This window comes from Astatotilapia calliptera, chromosome 14, assembly GCF_900246225.1.
Source record: "Astatotilapia calliptera chromosome 14, fAstCal1.2, whole genome shotgun sequence".
Classification (NCBI taxonomy): Eukaryota; Metazoa; Chordata; class Actinopteri; order Cichliformes; family Cichlidae; genus Astatotilapia; species Astatotilapia calliptera.
This window is the reverse complement of record NC_039315.1, coordinates 11,351,201-11,373,754: the sequence shown is the minus strand read 5'-3', so window position 1 is coordinate 11,373,754 and position 22,554 is coordinate 11,351,201. Positions and strand designations below refer to the sequence as shown.

Here is a 22,554-nt window from a genome sequence, read left to right as displayed (position 1 = left end):
CAGGGATGTTACCTGAGAATGTAGAAATACGTTTTTTCCCTAAGGGGGATGGCAGAGGAGACTTGTGTGCACAATGGGAATAAACTGTTTATTTGGTATTTGTAAAACTGATGTATGACTGGAATAAAGGTTGCGCATTTTATTTTCGTGCTTGTTTATGGATTAGTTTAAAGTTGGTGTGAACCGCTGAATAATGTGTGACTGTTTAGTTAAAGATTACTTGCTTAGACAGCGTTACTGGCCAATCCCCAGCTCCGCTCCCACCACTGCGCTCCACCGAGCTGCCAGCTGAGCACGGCGAGCCGGAGAACAGTGTTTACTAAGCTCTGAGTCAACTGTCACATGAAACTGCTCTGTCTGCAGCGTTACACTGCGCTGCGACAGCTCGGTGTTGCGAATATGTCAGGGTAAGTGAGTTTTGTAAGAGAGTGAGGCCAAAAAGACCAAAGACGACCAACAGGCGCAAAAAAAGAGTGCCAACTGGCAGTTCCGCTAAGTTAGCGGTAGCGTTAGCGTGCTACAGTGCTAGCCCAGATTTGCTTAAGATTTTTGGATGACGCGGCGGCAAATTTCGTTAACTGTTTAGTGCTGGGTTACTGGCTAATGCTGCTGCTGCTTGGCAGTGAGTGTTTCTCACTGGCGGCTTGGTAATGGGAAACAAGTTTTAGTAGAGGTTTGTGTTTTCTTTACACTGTTAGCTGAGCGATAAAGTTTAGCTAGGTGCTGTTTCGTGGTCGGTTTGTAATTACACTGTAGTTAATTAGAGGTGTTAGCTCTGTGAGGCTAGCTGTTAACGTTTTCCACAACGAACGGTTGTTAACTTGTGTAGGAAGTGTTGCCTCAGCTAATTACAGTTATAGCAACTATTTGCAAGCAGTCGGTGTCACCTATCAGTAGTGAGTGGCACCTGGATATTGTGCTTAAGTACATCTCTTCCTCTTTGACAGCAGCTGAGAGAAGATAAGGAGCAGCCAGACTCATGTCCCAAGATTTGGGTGTGAACAACTAGAGACACAATGTCTCTCCTGCTGATATCATTATTTTTAATCTTTTTGCTGGCTATTAGTGTGCTGTGTGCCATTTTCAGGTGAGGAATGTGTGGAAATTTCTACAGTACAGCGATCATTGTATGGTTTAAACTGCAAGCACTGCTTAATAGATGTTTCCTTGCTCTCCTCATTTAAAGTAGCACATTTTTCCCGCTGTTCTAGGTGGCTCATATGTACCCTGGCTGTGCGATTCTTCCAAACTACCCTCAATGCTCATCTGAAGATTAAATCAGTAGGATTTTTTTCTGTCCAAGGAGTCAGTATCCAGTTTCACCCCCAGCATACTTTGGTAGGACACGTTTTTGTTTACATGACATTTGTGTAGTTGGCACATGCTAAACAACCACTCCCATGTCAATGGTTCACTTCTGAGTTTGTGTACTTTACCATCTATCAAATGTATTTTTTTTTATCTTGCTGTAATTCTGTGAATGGCAGGAAATTGACAGGATATGGATTTCAAGTAAACTTCTAAACCAGGATTTACCGTAAGTAGCTTAATGTGTTGCCCAGATAGTCTGAGATAAAACAGTTAGCAGCAAATAATATCATAAGTTGTGTTTCAGGCGATACCTGGCATTCTGTGTTGGAGAAACCAGAGTCCGGTTTGACTTGCAAGCACCACTAAAACCTTTGGTGAAGCAGAGCCATGGAAAAAAGTCGGCGAAGATTTCTGTCAGCCCCAAAACGCTTCGATTCTTGTCACAAGTATGAAGGCTGGCGATAAGTTAACATTTCTTTTTATGCTTATTTGTACACAGTATCTCACTTCCTGTTTTGTATTTCCAGTTGCTGTCATTCCACATCAGCTCCATCAACGTGATGGTCCTAAACCTAGCACTGCCAGAATCTCTATGGCACATGACTGTTGCAGGTATCACCTTGTTACTTGACCACCAGAGTAAAAGGTATTATTTATTTTTGGTTTATAACTAATCTGACTGAATCAATAGTTTGTATTAGTTGTCCAAAATGAAATCCATGTTGAAAAATGTCTTTACAGGTTGGCATGGAACTTCTCGGTTGGACAACTAAGCAGTAAAGTGCTCAAAAGCAGTGAACTGGTGAGTGGAGTAACTGTCACTGAAATAGAAACAGGTGGTTGAATGTTTGTAAATGATGTGCTCTCCATTTTAGGACATATGTTTGGCTGAAGTGGCACTTAGCCTGTTGCTATCTGGAGATGTGAGTTTACCAGAGATGAAGCCAGGTTGTCTGTCCCTGAGTGTGAGGACTCTAATGGCAGAGCTGCACGAGGGGCTGTTCCTCAGTCAGCTCCAGCTTCCAGCAGTTTCCCACAAAGAGAAAGATCATGGTGCATTTGGTGAGTAACGTTTGACCTCTGAAATGGAAGCAATGATTTTTAAGTATAGTGTTTATCCATCACATTCATTTGCATTCCTTCTTTTCTCCAAATTGTAATCTATAGTACTGTGCAAAGGTCTTGAGCCACCTCTCATTTCTTTGTATGTTGCTTCCAAGGAGTGAGATTGTTGTAATTTTTCAAAGTGGTCTTGAGCAATACTTCTCCAGGCGTTCTGAAAGTATTTTAATGTTTTTTTTAATGGACATTGGCTGCTTGTTCCCTCATTTTCAGTCCAGTCCTTGTAAATGACCATTTTCAGAGGAATGTTTTTGCTGTTAAACCCCTTAACATTGATCATTCAAGCTTCTTTTTTTTTAAAGGGATGAGCCAGTGTTGTGTCTACACATTGCAGACAACTTGGCAAAGAACCAGTTTTAAACTGTATCTTTAGGCACTTTATTTGTTCCTTTTTTTTTTTTTATTGACTCTACAAAAAATGCCAAACATGACACAGTTTGGCAAACATAAAATAGTATTTTTGCACTAACAAGGTGATTCCCAGACAGTTATTAGCCAAATATAATGAATATCTGTGCCTGGTGTGCAGTGCGTCCTTAAAAAAACATCTGATGAAACTGCACAGGTGGAGGGCAAATTAAAGTGTGAAGCCTAAAAAAAAACTGATGAACAGTCTGGACAGACACAAAGGCACATCCCCCGTCTCTACAGACCTTAATAGTATTGTCGTATCATCTTGACAGAGAACAAAACACAAAACAACTAGTGTCCAAAGAAGAGTGTTGAATGTTCTTCCAGAAGCCTGGAGAAGTATTTCTAAAGACTACTGAAAGAAATTACTAGAAAGCTTCCCTAAGTGTTCAAGCTGTTTTGAAGAATAATGGTGGCTATACCAAATATTGACCTTCAAGCTTATTACATTTGTACAGACTCTGTTTTTTCCTTATGAATTGTATTTCCACGCAAGTTTGAACCTGTTTCAATAAATCACTCTACCTATTTCCCATTTTCCTACCAAAAAAATAAAGAAATTATGAATGACCCAAGACTTTTGCACAGTACAGTTTTATCCAACCACTGCAGTTAACTTTCAGTTTATTTCATTCTATTTTTCAAGTCTGATTTGTTGTACTGTTTTGCATTCATAGTTGTACCATCACAGATGGTAAAGTCTTAATAATCTTTTTTTTTTAATGATATATTTATTGAATTGGGGGGAAGAACCCTTATGAAAATCACATTTTAAAACTATGTATCCTGCAATTAGTATTGTCAGGTGTTAGATGAATAAAGAACAGTGCCTTGGCTGTTGTACATCCACAGGACCTTCACTCTGTGCTGCCCTTCTTGTTGTTTTTTTCTGCCTTTGCATTTGCATTTGATCTTTTGCGTGTTCTAAAAGTGCCTGGACATTTTCCATCATCTGTGATATTTTTAGCTGTTCTGCTAACCAAAATGAAAACAAGGTCATATCATAGCTCTTCACTGGCCTCTGTGAGTGTTTGAAATGTCCTTAATGATAAAGTTTTACCAACACAGTCAAAGTAGGACTAAGTTATACATTCATTACAAAAACAGGAGAAAATGTTTGAAAAGCGTTTAAAGCAAGATGATTTTTTCTTCCGTTTCTTTATAGATGCACAGGTCTGTTAGGCCATTGAATCAGATGTTAAAAATAGCTTGCAGTTAAAAACACGAACATAAACATTGCACATACAGTTGAGGCTGGTGGTTCTGTCCATGTAAATAACTACTAACATTCTCACGAGCAAAAAAGAGGAAATGACACGTAACCATAGTATGTATTTTTATAAGAAACATATTTATAGATTAGTAGAAAATAATGCATTAAAGTTGTGTTGTTAGTGATTTAACTTCTCAGTATAATCCCAGGTTGCTCTGCCTTCATATGCAAAATCAGTTGCATTATTAAGAATCCACCTCCACTCTAACAGTTATAATATTAAGTGTAGTCTTAAACAACATGCATGTTACAGAATATTTGAAATCCCGTGGAATATGCACAATGTCAGAAAGTCAACACCTGCGTTTTATTAAAGGTTGAAGTGCTAATTTTGTCTTTCTAACTATGTCATAGATTTTTAAAATTCAAATGCCAGCTTGATAGGCTTGATATTTTTGATAATTCTTTACATAACACTCTAATTTAATTACTCAAATACTATTTCCTTTTAGAGAATGAAAATGATGATTTTATCCAGACTGAGACTGTGGAACGCTTTCATCAGCTGATTCCCCACAAGGTCAATGTGGAATTTGATAACACAAACATAACCCTGTCGATGCACAGCCAGAAACGGTGAGTCACCGTTTTACATCTAGCTGCGTATATACTGTGATCACAGTTTTGCATTAGTTTACTCTTTTAAATGATCTGTTGTTTCAGATATTTTATAACCCTATTTTCTTACTTGTACAGACACCTGAACTGGACTCTAAAGTCTTTAAAGGTCTGCTACGGACGTGACAACGAGCAGCTTCCTCTTAAAAGCTTCACTCCTGAGCTGAGCTTTCCCCAGAGCAGCTTGGAGCTCCTTCTTGAGGGTAAGTGGACAGCTGGGCGCCAGACTTATTGCAGAGAGAGTTGGAAGGAGGAAGAAGTCGTGAATAACACGCTCTTTTTTTTTCTTTTTCTTTTTTTTTTCTGCTGGCAGATGGACTTCTGCTGTCTCAAAGTAGGCAAAGAATTCTTTGTGTGAACACAATCAAGACAACCCTGCAGGTGAGGGAAATGCTTTAAGGCCACATTGCATCGTTTTGTAAATCAGTTACTCAGACTTTCTCCCTCGTGTCTCTGTGAATTTAGGTTACATCAATTGACATCTCAGGGTCAGTCGTCGTCAACACTTGCATCATTCACTACCGTCACCAGGAGTTTTCCCATTGGCTCAATCTATTTCCATGGGAACAGCTATTCCACAGGAAGGAAGCACACAGAAAAAGGCAAGTTGTAAAAGTGAAACTCACATAGTTCGATTGCTGGATTTCTGAAATTAAAATCTTCTTAACACCTTTCACCATCTTCTCTTCATTATCCCTGTTTGTGCATCACTCATTCTCTATTGTTTTTGTCCATTACCTTACCTTGTGCGGTGTAGTCCGTTAGATTATTTGCCCACCCTCCTTTTCCTCAGGCGCCTTCCTCACCTGGATGCTCCCGTGATGATCACCACCTCTGTGTCCAACATCAATGTGTCTGTTCAGCTGGGAGACACCACACCTTTTGCTCTGGGCTTCCTCTCTGCTAATGGAGGTACTTGTTGTCATGTGAAGAGTGCATTATGTTCACAAAAGTGCCAGATGCAAAATAGTTATACAGGAATATTTATTTTAACATGCTCTTTTTTTAAAGATTTACTCATCTACACACACAAAAAAAATTGGTTAAGGTGTGTAGAATGGAAATTGGACACCTATAGAATTTTCTCAACAGTCAACTTTTCCTTGGCATGAAACTGGAAATAATCAAACCTGGTTTTTGCCACTGTCCAGGATTATTTAGCGTCTGTTTAGTCGGCATAGTTAAGGTTTTACACTTTTCCCATCTGCTGATTGCCAGACAGTGCTCAATGGTAATGATGCTCTATATAGCAGAGTCGGATGGTAAGCTCACCACCTTCATAAGATCAGGGTTGTTTTGAATTATTCCAGACAAAAATTGACCCTCCCACTAGGCCAAAGTATCCAGGAGTTTTTTGTTTTTTAAGGATTAGTACAGTTGCAACCATTAGTTTAGTTTATTGTTACCATTAGCCACTTTTACATATCTAAGAACAGCCAGAAAAATAAATAGAAGTAAAGAAGTTTAGAAAAATAACCCATAATTTTGTGTGACTTTACCTACCTGACTACCTTCAGTTATTCAGCTGAAACTCTTGTAATTCCTGTACTATAGTGGGTTAGATCATTCACCACTTCCCCTCTCTTGCACTAGCAGCAGTTGACATTGAGCCTTCTACCAGGACAACAAGCTGTTAAGAATTACCCATACAGTATGCAGTATTGCAGGTGGATTCTGCTATGTTAAACCCCAGCACTCCATCCATCCATCCATCCATCCATCCATCCATCCATCCATCCATCCATCCATCCATCCATCCATCTTCATCCGCTTTATCCGAGGCCGGGTCGCGGGGGCAGCAGCCTAAGCAAAGAGGCCCAGACCTCCCTCTCCCCAGCCACCTCCTCCAGCTTATCCGGGGGAATACCAAGGCGTTCCCAGGCCAGCCGAGAGATATAATCTCTCCAGCGTGTCCTGCGTCTGCCCCGGGGCCTCCTCCCGGTGGGACATGCCTGGAACACCTCACCCAGGAGGCGCCCAGGGGGCATCCTTGTCAGATGCCCGAACCACCTCAGCTGGCTCCTTTCGATGTGGAGCAGCAGCTGCTCTACTCTGAACCCCTCCCGGATGGCCGAACTTCTCACCCTATCTCTAAGGGAGAGGCCAGCCACCCTTCGGAGGAAGCTCATTTCTGCCGCTTGTATCCGCGATCTCGTTCTTTCGGTCACTACCCACAGCTCGTGGCCATAGGTGAGGGTAGGGACGTAGATCGACCGGTAAATTGAGAGCTTCGCTTTTACACTCAGCTCCCTCTTCACCACGACGGACCGGTGCAGCGTCTGCATTACTGCAGCTGCAGCCCCAATCCGTCTGTTGATCTCCGGCTCCCTTCTCCCATCACTCGCGAACAAGACCCCGAGATACTTGAACTCCTCCACTTGGGGCAGGAACTCATCCCCGACCCAGAGTGGGCACTCCACCCTTTTCCGGCTGAGAACCATGGCCTCAGATTTGGAGGTGCTGATCCTCATTCCCGCTGCTTCACACTCGGCTGCGAACCGTTCCAGTGCGAGCTGGAGGCCCTCACCCGATGAAGCCAACAGAACCACATCATCCGCAAAAATCAGAGATGAGATTCTGAGGCCACCAAAGCAAAAGCCCTCCGCCACTTGGCTGCGCCTAGAAATCCTGTCCATAAAAATTATGAACAGAACCGGAGACAAAGGGCAGCCCTGGCGGAGCCCATCACCCACCAGGAACGAGTCCGACTTATTGCCGGCAATGCGAAGCTCTTGCAACAGTTGTATAGGGATCGAATGGCCCGTAGCAATGGGCCAGACACCCCATACTCCCGCAACACCTCCCACAGGACACCCCGAGGGACACAGTCGAGTGCCTTCTCCAAGTCCACAAAACACATGTAGACTGGTTGGGCAAACTCCCATGCACCCTCAAGTATCCTCGAGAGGATAAAGAGCTGGTCCAGTGTTCCGCGACCAGGACGAAAACCGCATTGTTCGTCCTGTATCCGAGGTTCGACTAGCAGACGAACTCTCCTTTCCAGCACCCTGGCATAGACTTTCCCAGGGAGGCTGAGGAGTGTGATCCCCCTGTAGTTGGAACACACCCTCCGGTCCCCCTTCTTAAAGATGAGGACCACCACCCCGGTCTGCCAGTCCACAGGTACTGCCCCTGATCTCCATGCAACATTGCAGAGGCGTGTCAACCAGGACAGCCCTACAACGTCCAGAGCCTTCAGGAACTCGGGGCGGACCTCATCAACACTAGGGGCTCTGCCACCAAGGAGTTGTTTAACTGCCTCAGTGACCTCGCCCCCAGAAATTGGCGGGTCATTCCCCTCATCCCCAGACTCTGCTTCCTCCTTGGAAGACGTGTCAGTGGGATTAAGGAGGTCCTCGAAGTATTCCTTCCACCGCCTGACAATTTTCTCAGTTGACCCCAGCACTCCTTACCTGAAAAGCTTTACTTTAATTACACTTTGTTTTTACTTTACTTTATTATGTACAAGTCTCCTCTATTCTTGAAACACATTTTCCTTCATAACCTTGTTCTATGGGTAACTGTTAGGCCAACCTCTTTCAAACATGCGTAGATTAGATAAAGTTTTTCCACAGGGCCCTTTTAAATGTTACTCATTAACTTTTTCTACTTCAAGCAGTGACACTAGAAAGAGGTCTCCTTTTATTCAGAGTCACTTGAATTGAAAACGTACTAAAGACATGGTCTGAAAAGTGAAGCTAGTGCTTAAATGTGGCTAAATGAGTTCTTTTTAATTGCCACAAGGGGACCACTTAGAAATACTTGCTTTCTGACATCAGTAAACCTTTTCCTGATCTCTTTATGGGCACATAGTTTCAGGTCATATCGAATAAAACATGAACATCATTTTGTAAATGGTGGTATTTATTAGAATCGAAAGATTATCGTAGACATTCTCATTGGCTAATAATTTGTAATTCCCAGTTCTTAGCCAGTGTTCTAGGTTACAAGGTTGAACCTACATCTCCCTCTGTGTTTACAAAAAAGAAAGTAAAACTGTGACAGTGTTTATCTTTTATACGGTCTATGCTTAACTTACAATGTTTTTTTATCTGCACACCCTTTGTTTCTTCAGAACTGCGTCATATCCTTGACATTAAAGTTGAGAGTGAGAATCAAGAGTCCCAAAATGTGCACGAACGTGCCTCGCTGTCCTTGGACAATTTCTGGTGGAGAGTGGGTCAGGGGTCTCATATCCAGCAGGCACCCCACCCTCCTGGTAAACATGTATGGGGAGAAGCCCTAATCCTAGACTCACTCAGCCTGCAGGTAGGACTGCAGACAAACCTTTATAAACATTTGTATCTTTCTATACTGATTATTTATTAACCTTTATTTAACCAGGAAGATCCCATTGAGATTAAAAACCTCTTTTTCAAGGGAGACCTGGCCAAGATACTGATGCTTTAGCTATGAATAATAAAGTGGAAAAAATAATATAAAGCTTAAATTCTTATCAGCAACCTTCTTTGAAGTGACTTGTGACTGATATTGTTTGTTTTAAACTTGGGAAATCTTCCAATTTGTCCAACTCTAGATTATATGAGCAATGCAAAATCAGAACATGTGGTTTCAAGTTAAACTGATTTTAAGGATTTCTTCATTAATCTCTTCTCCCTCCAGGGGAGTTTGAACCGACCCCACATGAAGTCGAACAGCCAGCCTCTGAGTCTGAACGTTGAGTCCAGCCTGAAAGGGCTTCAAGTGGAGCTTTCAGAGACCTGTGCACTGTGTCTGTCTCGCTTGCTGTCTCTCATGTGTTTTCCTCGTCATCCAGAGTCACAGCTGCCAGATCTGACTCCATTGTCTCCTTGTAATGACGACACCATAAAACCTATCCCCTCCTCACAACTACACCTGCTTTTTAAAGTGGACTGCTGTCTAGAGGACGTTAATGTCTTCACGCTTTCTAATGTTGCAGGTAAGGAATGAGCATTTTTATTATAATACAGAGCTGTTTGACTGAAAAGACTGTTTTACAGCTTTTATTCCAAATGAAACTTATGTGGCAATAAAACAAATCATCACATACAACTGATAAACTTTTTCAGTGTAATTGCGTAGTAGTTTAAATCATATTAGGACATGTATGCTAAACAGGAAATTGTTTATGTGTAAAGAAAAAGGTGTATTGCTTTTCACAGTTAAAACCACATCCACTGCAAATATGGACTGAAACTGCTATTTAAACCCTACTATGTCTATGCTATGCTATGCTATCTAAGCTATGAACGGCACTTATTGACATCATAAATTTCTGCTGGCATCCACTTTTGTCACATAGTTTTTCAGTCTAAAGCATATAGAGCTAAAGGTTTCTTTACTCTGTTGGTAGGCTATCTCACAACACTGCAACATTTAGGAATTTTATTGTTTTTTCCGAGTTTTACTAGTTTTTGATTGATGTAACCTTTGGCTTTAGTAAATTGTGAGGAAATTTGTAACTTTTTTTTCAAAATCAAAATTAATCTGAATGAATTCTGTCAGTTACATCTCTTGCTTTATAAAAAAAAGAGAGAGAGAAAGAGAGAGATTTTTTTCTACTGAAGATAATATGTGGCTGCTACTATAGCTCACTTGGTTGAGCAGACAATCCATGTGCTGTTGCAGAGGTCTAGGTACAAATCCACCTTGTGCCGTTTGCGTTGTAGCTTTCCCTCTACTCTCTCTCCCAGGATACTTCCAAAAGAGACCTCCACTTTCTTCTCTTCATTGTTTTCTTTTTTGATTTGCTTCCATTTTTGCCTGTATTATTTCTTCTTTCCTGTGTAGGAGCTGTATCTCTGCGGATGGACACTGTCAGAGTCCTGACCTCTGCTGAGAGCTCTAGGGTGTCTCTGCAGGGGGTCAGCTTGTCTGTGATCAAGACAGTCACAGAGAACATGGAAGTATGTTGTCCCGCCTCTCAAACCATCAACCCTATAGTAAAACTCACCACATTAACGCTGTGGTACCACATCACCACCCACACCATACAGGTAACCACATTTGTTGAATTGAATTTATCTGGACTAAATAAATTTCCATCTCAGCATGCTAGCGGTATTTATTTCAGAGTGTATTAATATGTTGATTTCTTTAATTAGGTTCAATGTGAAGAGGATCTTACTGTCGAATGGACGCCACCAGACCACATGGTCCTATATCAGCACATGACTGAAGGTCAGGCGTGTTGGTTAATGCTGTGTGGAGAGAAAGGAGAGGAAAAGCCAGTTAAACCAGTGAACACTGAAGCTGCCTCAGGTCAGAACAGAGGCCTGTGTTTGCGTGTTGAACTGGGCTGTACTCGTTTAACTGCTCATGTTACTGATCAGAACTACATTCTGCTGCACATGGATGCACTCTCTCTCTCAAAGCAAGGCAGTTCTATGCATATGCGCTCTCCCTCAGTGATCTTCAACTTTGATGGCAACAATATAGTCTCTTTTAATGGCCTAGATGTGGAGACACATGCAGATCTGACTGAAATGCAGCTGCACAGAGACACTTTCCCCTTCCTCACCACTCCTCATAACCGTGTCTGGGTATTGACATGTCCTTCCTTATCTATGGAGTTCCCCTACCAGTACAATTTCTCAAACACATTTGACAAAGCTATTAGTGTGCAGAAGTGGCTAAAAAGTCTCCATCAGTCCCCAACCCAGGCCTCCGCAACCCAACGTCTGCCGCCTGACCTCATCTTCAAAATTAGCCAGTTCTCATTTGTCTTCCTGGACGATGTCTTCGAAATCAAGCTGCGAGACAACTATGAACTGATGAAGGATGAAAGTAAAGAGAGTGCAAAACGTCTGCAGCTTCTGGATAAGAAGGTGGCAGATCTCCGCAAGCAACATGGAGAACTTCTCCCGGCTAGAAAGATAGAAGAGCTGTATAGTTCACTGGAGAAAAAGCATATAGAGATCTACATCCAGCGTTCACGCCGCCTCTATGCAAACACACCCATGAGGAAGTCGCTGCTGACCTGGACTGTTTCAGACTTACAACTTGTCGTCATTGCTGATCAGTCCCTTCATGGCCCCGACAGGGTGAGAGAACAGTTGAGGGACATTGATGGGATCAGTCCCTTCCCCAGAGATGGGCTCCCTCTGGTCGTCCAATGGTGCCGTGCAGTCAAGTTTAAACTAGCTGCATTTTTGGGTAAGAGCACCTTTATATGCCCATTTAAGGCAAAAAACAAAGGATTTTTTTCAAAGTTTTTTTATTGTTACTAGTATTTACTAGAGTATTAAAGTAGTAAAGTATTTACTACTTTTGCTTTGTACCAGTGAGAATTCGGGACTACCCTCGCTACCTGTTTGAGATCCGTGACTGGGAGCTGTCGGGGCGTCTGATTGGCACAGAGCAAGATGGACAGCTGAGAGGTCGGCGCAAACAGACTGTCCCCCTTGGACCACCGTGGGGAGATGTAACAGTCCACAGGAATATGCCACCACTCAAGTTCTACTATGACTTCAAATGTGAGTTATGAGTATAATGTTGGTCAGTGTCCCAAAATCCTGTCTAGATATGCAGAAGAATCTGCTATAATCCTATGACTATGACCAATAAGTGATTTAAAAGTTCAACTGTTTAGACTAAAACTGATGAAGCAGAAGACTGAATTTTCAGGAGTAAATGAGGAGAGAAATGTGTCCTTGTCCTTGAACATACAAAACTAGAACTCTTCTAAAAAAGAAAAGTGTACACTTTTCTTTTTAAAGTATTCGACTACTCAGTGATTATGACTGAATTCGAATTGAATTGAATGTTTCACACAGGAATTGTTACATGTTTTTTTTCCCCAGCCAACATCTCTCTGTACACTATTGTTTGGGGGCCATGTTGGGACCCTGCCTGGACTTTGATTGGCCAGTCAGTTGACCTTCTGACCAAACCCACAGCTGATCCCTCGCCTCTTCTGGCCTGGTGGGACAAAAGTCGTCTCCTTCTGCACGGGCGCTGGGTCATGGACATTGATCAGGCCAATCTTCATCAGCTGGCTACAGAGGTAAAACATTGTTTTTTCTTAGTATTTATGTTTACCCGTGACAGGTTATTATCAATATCAGTTTATTTTTATGTTTTTGGCAGCTTTCTCCATTTTGTTTAAAGTAATTCTTATGTTTTGACACTGTTAGCAATGCCATGATAACCAGTTTACAAACTGTGGGGCAGGAGCCACTGAAGCTGTGGCACAGGTAGCCTGGCAAAAATATAAAGTATATTTTATAAATACTTTACTTTAGATTTAAGATGAACAACATATTTTTTAGGGAAAACAAAACAAGAGTTTTCTGATGATATTGCACTGCCATTTGGTTAAGTTTATTCATGTTGGGTTCTTTATATTTTTAATAAAAACTGAGGGGTGTTTTTGACTGTTGAGGTAGAACATGCTAGAGAATGTCTGAGAACCACTGTGCTAAGCAAAATTAGTAACAGGTTAATTTGTTATGATTCTTACAGGATCCCTATAATACCACGGAAAATTTGCACTGGGAGTGGAATAAGCTGAACTTTGACTGGAACCCCGGCCAGTTTGCTTTTAAAGGAGACTTGGATGTAAATGTCAGGACCGCGTCAAAGTAAGTGGAAGCAATAAAAGCAGTGTTTGCAGAGAAACATTCAGTATTAATAAGTATCTTTTTCCAGGTATGATGATATCTGTTTTCTACACCTACCCAACCTGTGTATGACCCTTGATCTCCAATGGCTTTGCCATGGCAATCCCCATGACCACCATGCTGTAATGCTCTGCTGTGCGGAGAACATTGCAGACGTGACCTCAGGACAGCCTCACGACTCTTACAGAGCGTTTCGCTCTGAGAATCTCAACCTCTCCATCACCATGGACCTTAACCAGCATTGTGGCACAGGTTTGTCAAACTGTATTCAATCATCGTTCTATGTAAACTAAATTTACAAACACTTACAAACCAGTGTTTTATGTCTATTTTACTTTTGTGAGTTAAAGGTTTTGTTCTTTTTTTTCTTTGTAGACACTTATCAGCCCAGAATCCTCCTGTACAGCAGCACACTGCGCTGGATGCAAAATTTCTGGGCCACCTGGACAAGCGTATCTCGGCCAATCTGCAGAGGCAAGCTCTTCCATAGCCTCAAGCCAATTCGCAAGAAGCTTGGTCAGCACTACAAGCAGATGTCCTACACAGCTGCCTTTCCACAACTACAAGTAGGTTTTGTTTTGTTTTTTCAGTGTGTGCAACAGCAGCAGTCTCAGGGTCAAAGTTTGTATTTTTCCCATCAAATATGCCTCAGTTTGTAACTGTTCATTATATTAGTGTTTTTCTTGATTATTGCACATTTTATATATTGTGTACCCTTTAGGTGCATTATTGGGCCTCCTTTGCCCAGCAGAGAGGTATCCAACTGGAGTGCAACAAAGGCCACGTCTTCACTCGGGGCACACAAAGACTTATTCCACAGGGTAAAAGCAATTTACTTACAGATGTGCTGGATGCACAACATCACATAAAGTACTCTTCATTAGTTTACATGTGTGCGCTTTTGTGTGTTTGTGTGGTGTCTCAGCTGGCACTGTGATGAGGAGGCTGATCTCTGAGTGGAATGTGACTCAGATGGTTAGTGAGCTCTCACAGGTGACAGTCCACCTGATGGCCTCCACCTGGGATGAGACTGCTGACCACCAGATCAACACTCAAGTGAAGAAGACTCACCTGCTCAGCCTGTCATCCCTTAGCTACCAACGACAGAGCAATCGCATGGAGGAGGTAGCAGCCAGAGCCTAAGGGCTGGAGTTTAAATGTATTTTTCACTGCGACTGCATGAATAATTAATGTCCTTATCTGTATCTTCTTTGTCAGGAGGTGAACACAAAGGATGAAACAAATGCCTCTTATACTCACAAATTGCGTCTGGTGGATCTACGTGCTTCCTGGACAACTACAAACAGAAACATAGCCTTTGGGCTATATGATGGCTACAAAAAGGCATCTGTACTGAAAAGAAATCTCTCCACTGAAGCTTTGAAAGGTCTGAGAATCGACACACAACTGCAGACAAAGAAGCTCAAACGCTCTCCTACCACCTACTCCCCCACCACAGCTCCTACCATACCAGTTGTTGCTTCTGTCAACCGATCAGAAAAAAGTCAAAATGAAGGTAAGGAAGTCACCTGACTAACAAAAAGGCCACGGTTTTAAGCTTTAACATCTATTAACTGATTGCTTTTCCACTTATCTTTCAGGCACATCGATGCTTCAGAAGTTGATTGAGGAGACAGACAAGTTTGTGGTGTTTTCAGAAGAGGATTCAGGTGTCAGCGACCAGCTGTGTGGCATTGCAGCCTGTCAGACTGATGATGTATATAACCGCAACTGGTTTATTGAGTTGGTCAACTGTCAGGTAACTGCAGTAATAACAGCAGTTATATTTCAATAATTTGCCACTTTTCTTCACCCATCATATGATGTTCATGTAGATTGTCACTATTTTTACTTGAAAACTAATCTGTCAAATTTGGATTAATTGATGCAGATTGATTGTCAGGTGTTTATCTTTCAATCATCCTTTGCGTTACTTAGATGATGTTGCGTGGCACAGAGACTGCCGGCTGTGTACTGGTGTCTGCAGCAAAGGCTCAACTGCTGCAGTGTGAGCATCACCCTGCCTGGTATAACGACACCTTGAAGCAGAAGACCACCTGGACCTGTCTGCTGGATGGTATGCAGTATTTTGCCACCATGGAGCCCAACCCATCTGAACAAGAGGACCGACAGTTGTGGCTGGAGGTAGGCTAAGCTCTCACGGGGTCAACTAACCCAGTCGTAGAATTAGGGCTGCAAAGATTCATCGAGTAATTTGAAAAATTTGATTATAAAAGATTCTCGACACAAATTCTCTGCTTCAATATTTTGTTTAATGCACAGCTCTGTTGCGCACCGATGTGATAAACGATATAAACACGAGCAAGGCCTGCAGCAGAAATCTCTTTAGAAAACTCTGATGTGAAGAAAAGCAAACTTTGCTCCAACCACTGCTGTTTGTTTAATACAGTGAAAAATCTGTAGAAAGCCTCCAGAAGCCCTTAAAGCCAGTGACCTAAGGGTCGTTAGGTTGGGCAATTATTTATTATTAATATTAATTAATGTCTACACAATCTCAAAGTCTGTTTTCAGCAGCACAAAAACTTGCCTCCTATTAATGCCAGAAAGCCTTCCAAGAGAACAGAGTAAAGGTTTTAGATTGCATATATCTTATTTTATTTGACTTTGTACTTGAGATTATTATATATTTTTTGCATTTAAGAAAATGTTTTCTTTCAAGAATTAAATTTGTATTTGGCACGTACAAAAAGTTTAAGGGTTTAGCTGTTGTTTACAGATGTTGTCTGCAGTTAAACTTTAAAACATTGGTTTTCATTTAGAAATTGCAATGACAGGTCATTCTGAGTGCCATGAAGTTGTACTGTTATGACACTGTATTTAAAAAGATGACACAAGTAACTGATTAGCTGCTTTATTTTAAGTCATTTCAGTTGTTTTTGCTGCAAAATGAGAAAGTGAGAAATTGACAAAGGGCAGTCTTTGCTGACTGAATAAAGAAATTTGAAAGGCTGTAATTGACATATTTGATGTTTTATAGACTAAACATTTTGTTAGAGAAAAGAATTACCACAGTATTAAACAAGATTTACAATAACTGTCTGTTGTTGTTTTTTAACTAAACAGCTTTGTCATAATAGCTTTGAGTTTTTTATTTATTTATTTATTTTAGGTGAAAAACATTGAGGAGCACCGGCAGCGTAACCTGGACTCGGTGCTGGAGCTGATGGAGAGTGGCCAGGCTGTGGGAGGAATGGTTAGCACTACAACAGGTGTGGCCTTTACTGCAGGACACTGAACACACAGTAACTACAGCTGTAAAAATCAATAAATAAAAAACATGACTGAGTGCATGGATGTTTACATTTATACACTGAGAAAAACCCTTTTACTGTCAAGTCTTCTGGCATATTTATATTTTTGTTCAGAGCTAAAATGGGTATTGTAGTTATTGATTGATTCAAATATTGTTTGATCTTTGATTGCAGATTGGAACCAGCCCGCACAGGTGAACGAGTCTCAGCAGGTTCAGCGTATCATCTCGCGCTGTAGTTGCCGGATGCACTACATCAGTTACAGTCACGACATCAACCCAGAGCTGGCCACTCAGATTAAGCCTCCAGAGCTGAGGAACAACCATGAGAAGGAAGACCTGCTGAAGAAACAGGCTGGTATATGTGACCACCAACAGACCACATATCTTTAAGCATGAGTGCTAATTTTCTAATAAGAGAGTGATTTTTCATTTTTTTCAGGTGCTGTGGACACCTTCACTCTCATTCATCATGATCTTGAGATATCCACTAACCCAGTTCAGTATGCTATGATTCTGGACATTGTCAACAACCTGCTCTTACACGTGGAGCCCAGACGCAAGGTGGGCTAGAGACGCAACAGCTAGCTCATAATTCCCATGGCCTAATAAATGTTTTAGCTTTTGCTGACTGTGTTTCTTCTGTGTGGTGATTCTGTAGGAGCACAGTGAGAAAAAGCAGCGAGTGCGTTTCCAGCTGGAGATTTCCAGTAACCCCGAGGAGCAGCGCAGCAGCATCTTGCATCTTCAGGAGGCCGTTAGGCAACACCTTGCTCAAATTAGACGCCTTGAGAAACAGATTTATTCAAACATCAGGGTAAGCGTGTAATTTAAAGTTAAATGTAAAAGCCCAGAAGTTACTCACAGCTGACTGTGTTTTTAATTGTCTTTAAGTCCATAAAATTAGTCCTTTGTGACCATCAGTGTAGTTGTTTTACATATCCCAAAGGTCTTTTTAGAGTCAAACAGTAAACCTGAATTGTTACTCTTAATCTTTAAGCACGTGAGGTAATTTTACACATCAGTAAAACTGCATGCTTTATACATTGAAGTGTGAACAGTTTTTTTTTGCATAGAATATTACGTTAGTAGCAGTTGTGTCTTCAAGTTTGAAAATAAAGACTATCTGGGTCTGTGGAACTCCTAATCATCTCTGCTTAACCCATTAAAAGCAAAGCACACTGCAATATCTGAGTAATTCGAACACTGGATTTTTATAGCAGCTTGCACCATGTTGGACATGTGACACTGTATTAGTGGAGTGCAGTGCCTGGGTCTTTTAAGTCAATGAAACACTTTGTTTCTTCTTCATCTTGCAGGCGCAATCTGAGGAACTGGGTTGCGATGAACTGAACGAGATTAATGCACGATTGCAGCACCAGCTGAACCAGGAGAAGAATGACATGCAGATGAAGAGTGAAGAGCTCAACATCCTCATCAGGTCTTATGTCAGCACTGATTTGCATCCAGGATAGAGCAGAGATGGCGAAAATTTAAAAAAACAAAAATGTATCTGTTTTCCAGATGTTTTAAGGATTTCCAGCTGCAGCGGGCAAATAAGCTGGAGTTACGTAAACCTCCCGAGGATGTGAGTGTAGTGAGGAGAACAGAGATCTACTTTGCACAGGCCCGCTGGTGTTTGACAGAAGAGGACGGACAGCTCGGTATCGCTGAGCTGGAGCTGCAGAGATTTATGTACAGCAAGGTGAGCAGATGCTGATAATCCATCCAGAGCTTGGAGACATTCCATCTGCCTCTCACCACAGCCCACAAATTCACAGGCTTTAGTTCCTTAGTGCATTTTAAAAACTGGATAAGAGGTTAACAGATGTTATTTGATATTCTCCTGCTGATAAGATCACTGAGTGATAACCACTTTGAAAAATGTCTCCTTGCAGCTGAACAAGTCTGATGATACAGCAGAGCATCTTTTGGAGCTTGGGTGGTTCACAATGAACAACCTGCTACCGAACGCAGCGTACAAGGTAAATAACTTCATCGGAATATTCAGATTAGGCCGAATAGCTTATTTTCACTTGCTTTATATTTATTTACTTTGCTTTTTGGTTGCTGAAGCTTTGAGACTAGCCAGTCCTCTCTTCTACAAACCACTTTGCATTGTGTCACTTTACAACCAAGCACAATGTGACATACATGGCAGACATCAATTTGATAACTAACTTATTTGTGCCTGGTTTCCTCTGTGCAGCGTTTGAGGGTATGTATACAGCTGGAACAGTGAAGAGAAGTTTCATATTGTGCATGTGCACCTGAGTCATAGACGCATGTTTGAGCCATTAGTTCACTCAACCTTACAGTGTCTGCCTTCTTTCCTGTGTTCATTTCATCAATGAAACATGGTGTTTGTGTCTTTTTCAAACTCAATCTCAGTAGAGCTTTTTCAAATCAAATCACTTTTGTGTGTGTGTGTGCATGCGTGCGCGTGCATGCATGCGTTTGAATCTAATTCTCTCATCTCTTTTAGGTCGTACTTCGTCCACAGAGTAACTGCCAGTCTGGACGCCAGTTTGCTTTGCGGATCTTCAGCAAAGTGCGCCCCCCTGTGGGAGGAATCTCTGTGAAGGAACACTTTGAGGTGAGAATGAAGACTCTAAAACACTTTTATGGTGCTTGATTTAATGTTTTTTCTAACACTATTTTGTTTTCATCATCAGGTGAATGTGGTGCCTCTCACCATCCAGCTGATGTACCAGTTCTTCAAACGAATGATGGGGTTTTTCTTCCCGGGGAGAAATGTTGAAGAGGAGGAGGTCACAGATGAAGAAGACAAATTTAGGCTGGTTACTACTGGTATGCTTTTATCAACAGCTGTAATATAACCGTAGCACTTCATCTCCAGACTCTCTGTGTGATCATCAGCCTGAAATTTATACTGCCTAAATGATCAATAGTTTCCATTTTCTCTACCAGACTTGCAGTGTCAAGTTGCTTTTCTGTTATGTCATCCCTCTGAGCTCTATGTAGAGCCTCAGCCACTTTGAATATGACCTTGATGTGAGACTCGGTGGGAGTATAAAGTGTAGAGTCACCCAGAGGCCAGAGAGCTTATTCTAATATTGTCCGTGATACAGGTATCCCTGTCAAACCTCGGCCATTGTCAGAGGACACCATGGGTGCTATGGGTCCCAGCAAAGGTGTCACCCAGGGACTGAACCGCACTGCTGGGGTTAGAAGGTCATTCAGGAAGGCTCCAGAGGTAGAGATGCTGTTTTATGTGTGCTAAAATGTATAGAACTTTATTTTAAGGCAGAGTAAGTAGACTTTATATTTTGTCACTCAGCATCCTGTCGATGACATTGATAAGATGAAAGAGCGAGCTGCAATGAACAACTCATTCATCTACATCAAGATTCCACAAGTGCCTCTCTGTGTCAGCTATAAGGTGGGTTTCTGTGCATAACAGCTGCTACATACCTCTACAGTAAGATTCAGTACCCATTTATTCATTGGTTTAAATGCAAAGATCAACAAAAATCATCCATACAAAATATGTTTGACTAAGCATTGTTTAACTGCCAAATATTAGATATTAGAATATAACTAACTTTGTCACCAGGTGAAAATCTTTCTGTTTTTCAGAAACAAACAACCAATTTTTAACCTCTGACCCAAGCTTGTGTTTGAGATGCATTTTGAGATCGTTGGATCATACATATAAAAACATTCATCTTTAAACGGATAGTAATTTTTTTTAAAAATGCATCTCCTCGTGTGAGGAGAAGAGGGTTATTTCACAGCTTAATACAATAAAGCATTAACAAAGCATAAAGCACTGCTTCATTCTGTTCAATATCAATAAAATGGAGAAAAGCCTAAATGTGATGTCCTCATATGAGCACAGAGGGTCTCACCTTGCACTGGGCCTTAGGTTGGCCCTCAGTTCTGTCTGAAACCATCTTAACCATCTGCTTACAAACACAAGGTTTGAACAGCAGATGGGTGGTGGCTCATAGCCAGATCTGTGCGACATCATTTAAGAGCTACAATATATTTAAAAGCTTTTGGCTCACAGGTACCCACGTTTGGATTGGTTCCATTTTAAACAGTTAACAGGTGAATCTTCAAAGAAATCTGTGGCTCAAAAAAGATTGTACTGAGCTATGAATGCATCCGACAAACACCCAGAGGTTGTTAGTAAGCATACCATGTTTTCTTTACATAGTTTGCAAACAAACAAACAAAAAAAATAGAGAATTTCTACGTTACACACCAAATCTTTAACCAGCATAGTTTTTTAAACATAGATATAAGAAAATTGAAGCTCAGCTTTAGTACCATTCATTTCCTGCATTGCCCAACCTTGTCATATTACATACAGTGATTGTTTGTGCAAACACTGACATTATTATTTAAAATGCTGACAATGAATATCCATTAAGAGAACAGATCCCCTTTAATCTTGTGTTTGCCTGTGAAATGTTCGTCTCTCTCAGGGTGAAAAGAACAGTGTCGACTGGAAGGACTTGAATCTGGTTCTCCCTTGCTTGGAGTACCATAACAATACATGGACATGGCTCGACTTTGCCATGGCTGTTAAAAGAGACAGCCGAAAAGCACTTGTAGCACAGGTACATTAACGTTCTTATCTCTTCATTAAAGGACAGGCAGATCTTTGATATTTTTAAACTTGTCTTTTTTGCTCCTTGCTGCTCAGATGATAAAAGAGAAACTGCGTCTGAAGCCAGCTTCGGGCTCAGACTTGAGGGGGAAGGCATCTGAAGGGAAGGCGGACAACAGCCTGCAGCAGCAGGAAGAAGATGAGAAAGCACGACTCCTCATCGGTCTCAGCACTGCAGACAAGAGCTCCGGCAAGAAGAGTATATTCAGACGACATAAGTGACGCCTGGAATTGAGTGGATAGTCGTCTACAGCAGCTGCAGGGAAAAAGTAAAGAGCATCACTCCTGCTTTGTGAATCAGGATGAAAAAGGGGGCACGATGGAATATTTCAAGTGGATTTAGGAAATATCTTACTGTATCACATGAGCCTGCTGATCTTTCTTTTTTTCTTTTCTTTTTTTTCAGTTAACTCCTGTTGTGTCTTAGGTTTGAATCTCAAGCAGCTCCAGGATAACTGGAGTGCCATTTTGACCAAATATAAATTATTCTGTTTATTTGTGTGCCATTTAAAAACTTCACTCTGGTGTCATTAACTGCAACCTTTGGAAAGAACGACCGCTTTGGTTGCACTGAATGTAGCGAGGAAGGTTTACAGTATGTAGCTGGCACTTCACTGTTACTGTTTCCTCTGCTGAAAATCCCAGACCGACATGCTACTTCCTGCGGGCTCAGGAACACGGTGCACTCTGCTTGAAGAAATGACACTTAACTGAAGCACCTGTCACTTGTTTAAAACAAAAAAACAAATCTGATCATAGAATATGTTTTATCATTTAAAGCTTAAAGAAACTGATTGTGGCTGTATGACTGTCGCTGACAGGAAGGCCTTTATCCCCATATAAAATGCTATTTTATATTTTCCATGTTGAATGGTGGCCTGCTTCCTCTCAGTTCACTGTTTTTCTGTACCTCACCTCAGTGCAATATGACAGGAAAAGAGCAACAAAAACATGGTGATGTGTGGTAAAATGTGGCACTTGGTGTGTGTGACAGTATTGTGGCAAAAAAAGAATGCGTGCTGCACCTAACTGCTGAGTGTGTTTTGTAATTTGAACACTAAAGCACTTTTATGCAAAGTATTTTGATATTTTTGTAACCGCGGTTGTTTTCCGTTGAAATGTTGCTAAATCCTGATGTTTGTCACATTTCTGATCAGCCCTGAGTATTTCAATTAAAAGGATCGTATCATGGCCCATTTGTGTCAGCTTATCTCTCAATAAGTGTTATTAGTGTGTGTGCTCGTGTGTGTGTGTTTGGTCTGTTGATCGATCACAGATCTGACAGCTGTAACTGGAGCGGAATAGC

General features: G+C 41.5%; 1 protein-coding gene across 3 annotated transcripts; it reads left to right on the top strand.

Moving 5' to 3' along the window:
* Positions 1-246: 246 nt before the first annotated feature.
* Positions 247-22,442, top strand: LOC113035916 (protein KIAA0100). Of its 3 annotated transcripts, XM_026191777.1 has the most exons (41): positions 247-407; positions 948-1,087; positions 1,212-1,338; positions 1,488-1,537; positions 1,616-1,757; positions 1,839-1,957; positions 2,053-2,113; positions 2,187-2,373; positions 4,570-4,693; positions 4,814-4,938; positions 5,049-5,116; positions 5,201-5,337; positions 5,493-5,647; positions 8,811-9,004; positions 9,359-9,656; positions 10,508-10,713; positions 10,822-11,872; positions 12,001-12,192; positions 12,520-12,722; positions 13,181-13,299; positions 13,367-13,590; positions 13,714-13,904; positions 14,060-14,159; positions 14,264-14,463; positions 14,557-14,854; positions 14,940-15,097; positions 15,277-15,483; positions 16,469-16,568; positions 16,785-16,967; positions 17,052-17,173; positions 17,271-17,426; positions 17,929-18,050; positions 18,134-18,314; positions 18,508-18,594; positions 18,819-18,827; positions 19,095-19,205; positions 19,285-19,420; positions 19,702-19,826; positions 19,911-20,012; positions 21,064-21,198; positions 21,285-22,442. In XM_026191777.1, the coding sequence occupies exons 2-41, from the start codon at positions 1,017-1,019 to the stop codon at positions 21,468-21,470; spliced, it is 6,762 nt and encodes a 2,253-aa protein (XP_026047562.1). In that variant the 5' UTR covers positions 247-407; positions 948-1,016; the 3' UTR covers positions 21,471-22,442. The 3 variants fall into 3 exon arrangements, with proteins under 3 accessions (XP_026047562.1, XP_026047563.1, XP_026047564.1); XM_026191778.1 differs by lacking the exon at positions 18,819-18,827; XM_026191779.1 differs by lacking the exon at positions 18,819-18,827 and having other exon boundaries at positions 248-407; positions 5,529-5,647.
* The last annotated feature ends 112 nt before the right edge of the window (positions 22,443-22,554 follow it).

Bases quoted from the DNA above. Each gene is read 5' to 3' on its own strand.
- LOC113035916 (XM_026191777.1), top strand. From the start codon at position 1,017: ATGTCTCTCCTGCTGATATCATTATTTTTAATCTTTTTGCTGGCTATT. The intron at 12,723-13,180 runs GTAAAACATTGT...TGATTCTTACAG, and splicing joins TTCATCAGCTGGCTACAGAG to GATCCCTATAATACCACGGA. The intron at 14,464-14,556 runs GTAGCAGCCAGA...CTTCTTTGTCAG, and splicing joins AGAGCAATCGCATGGAGGAG to GAGGTGAACACAAAGGATGA.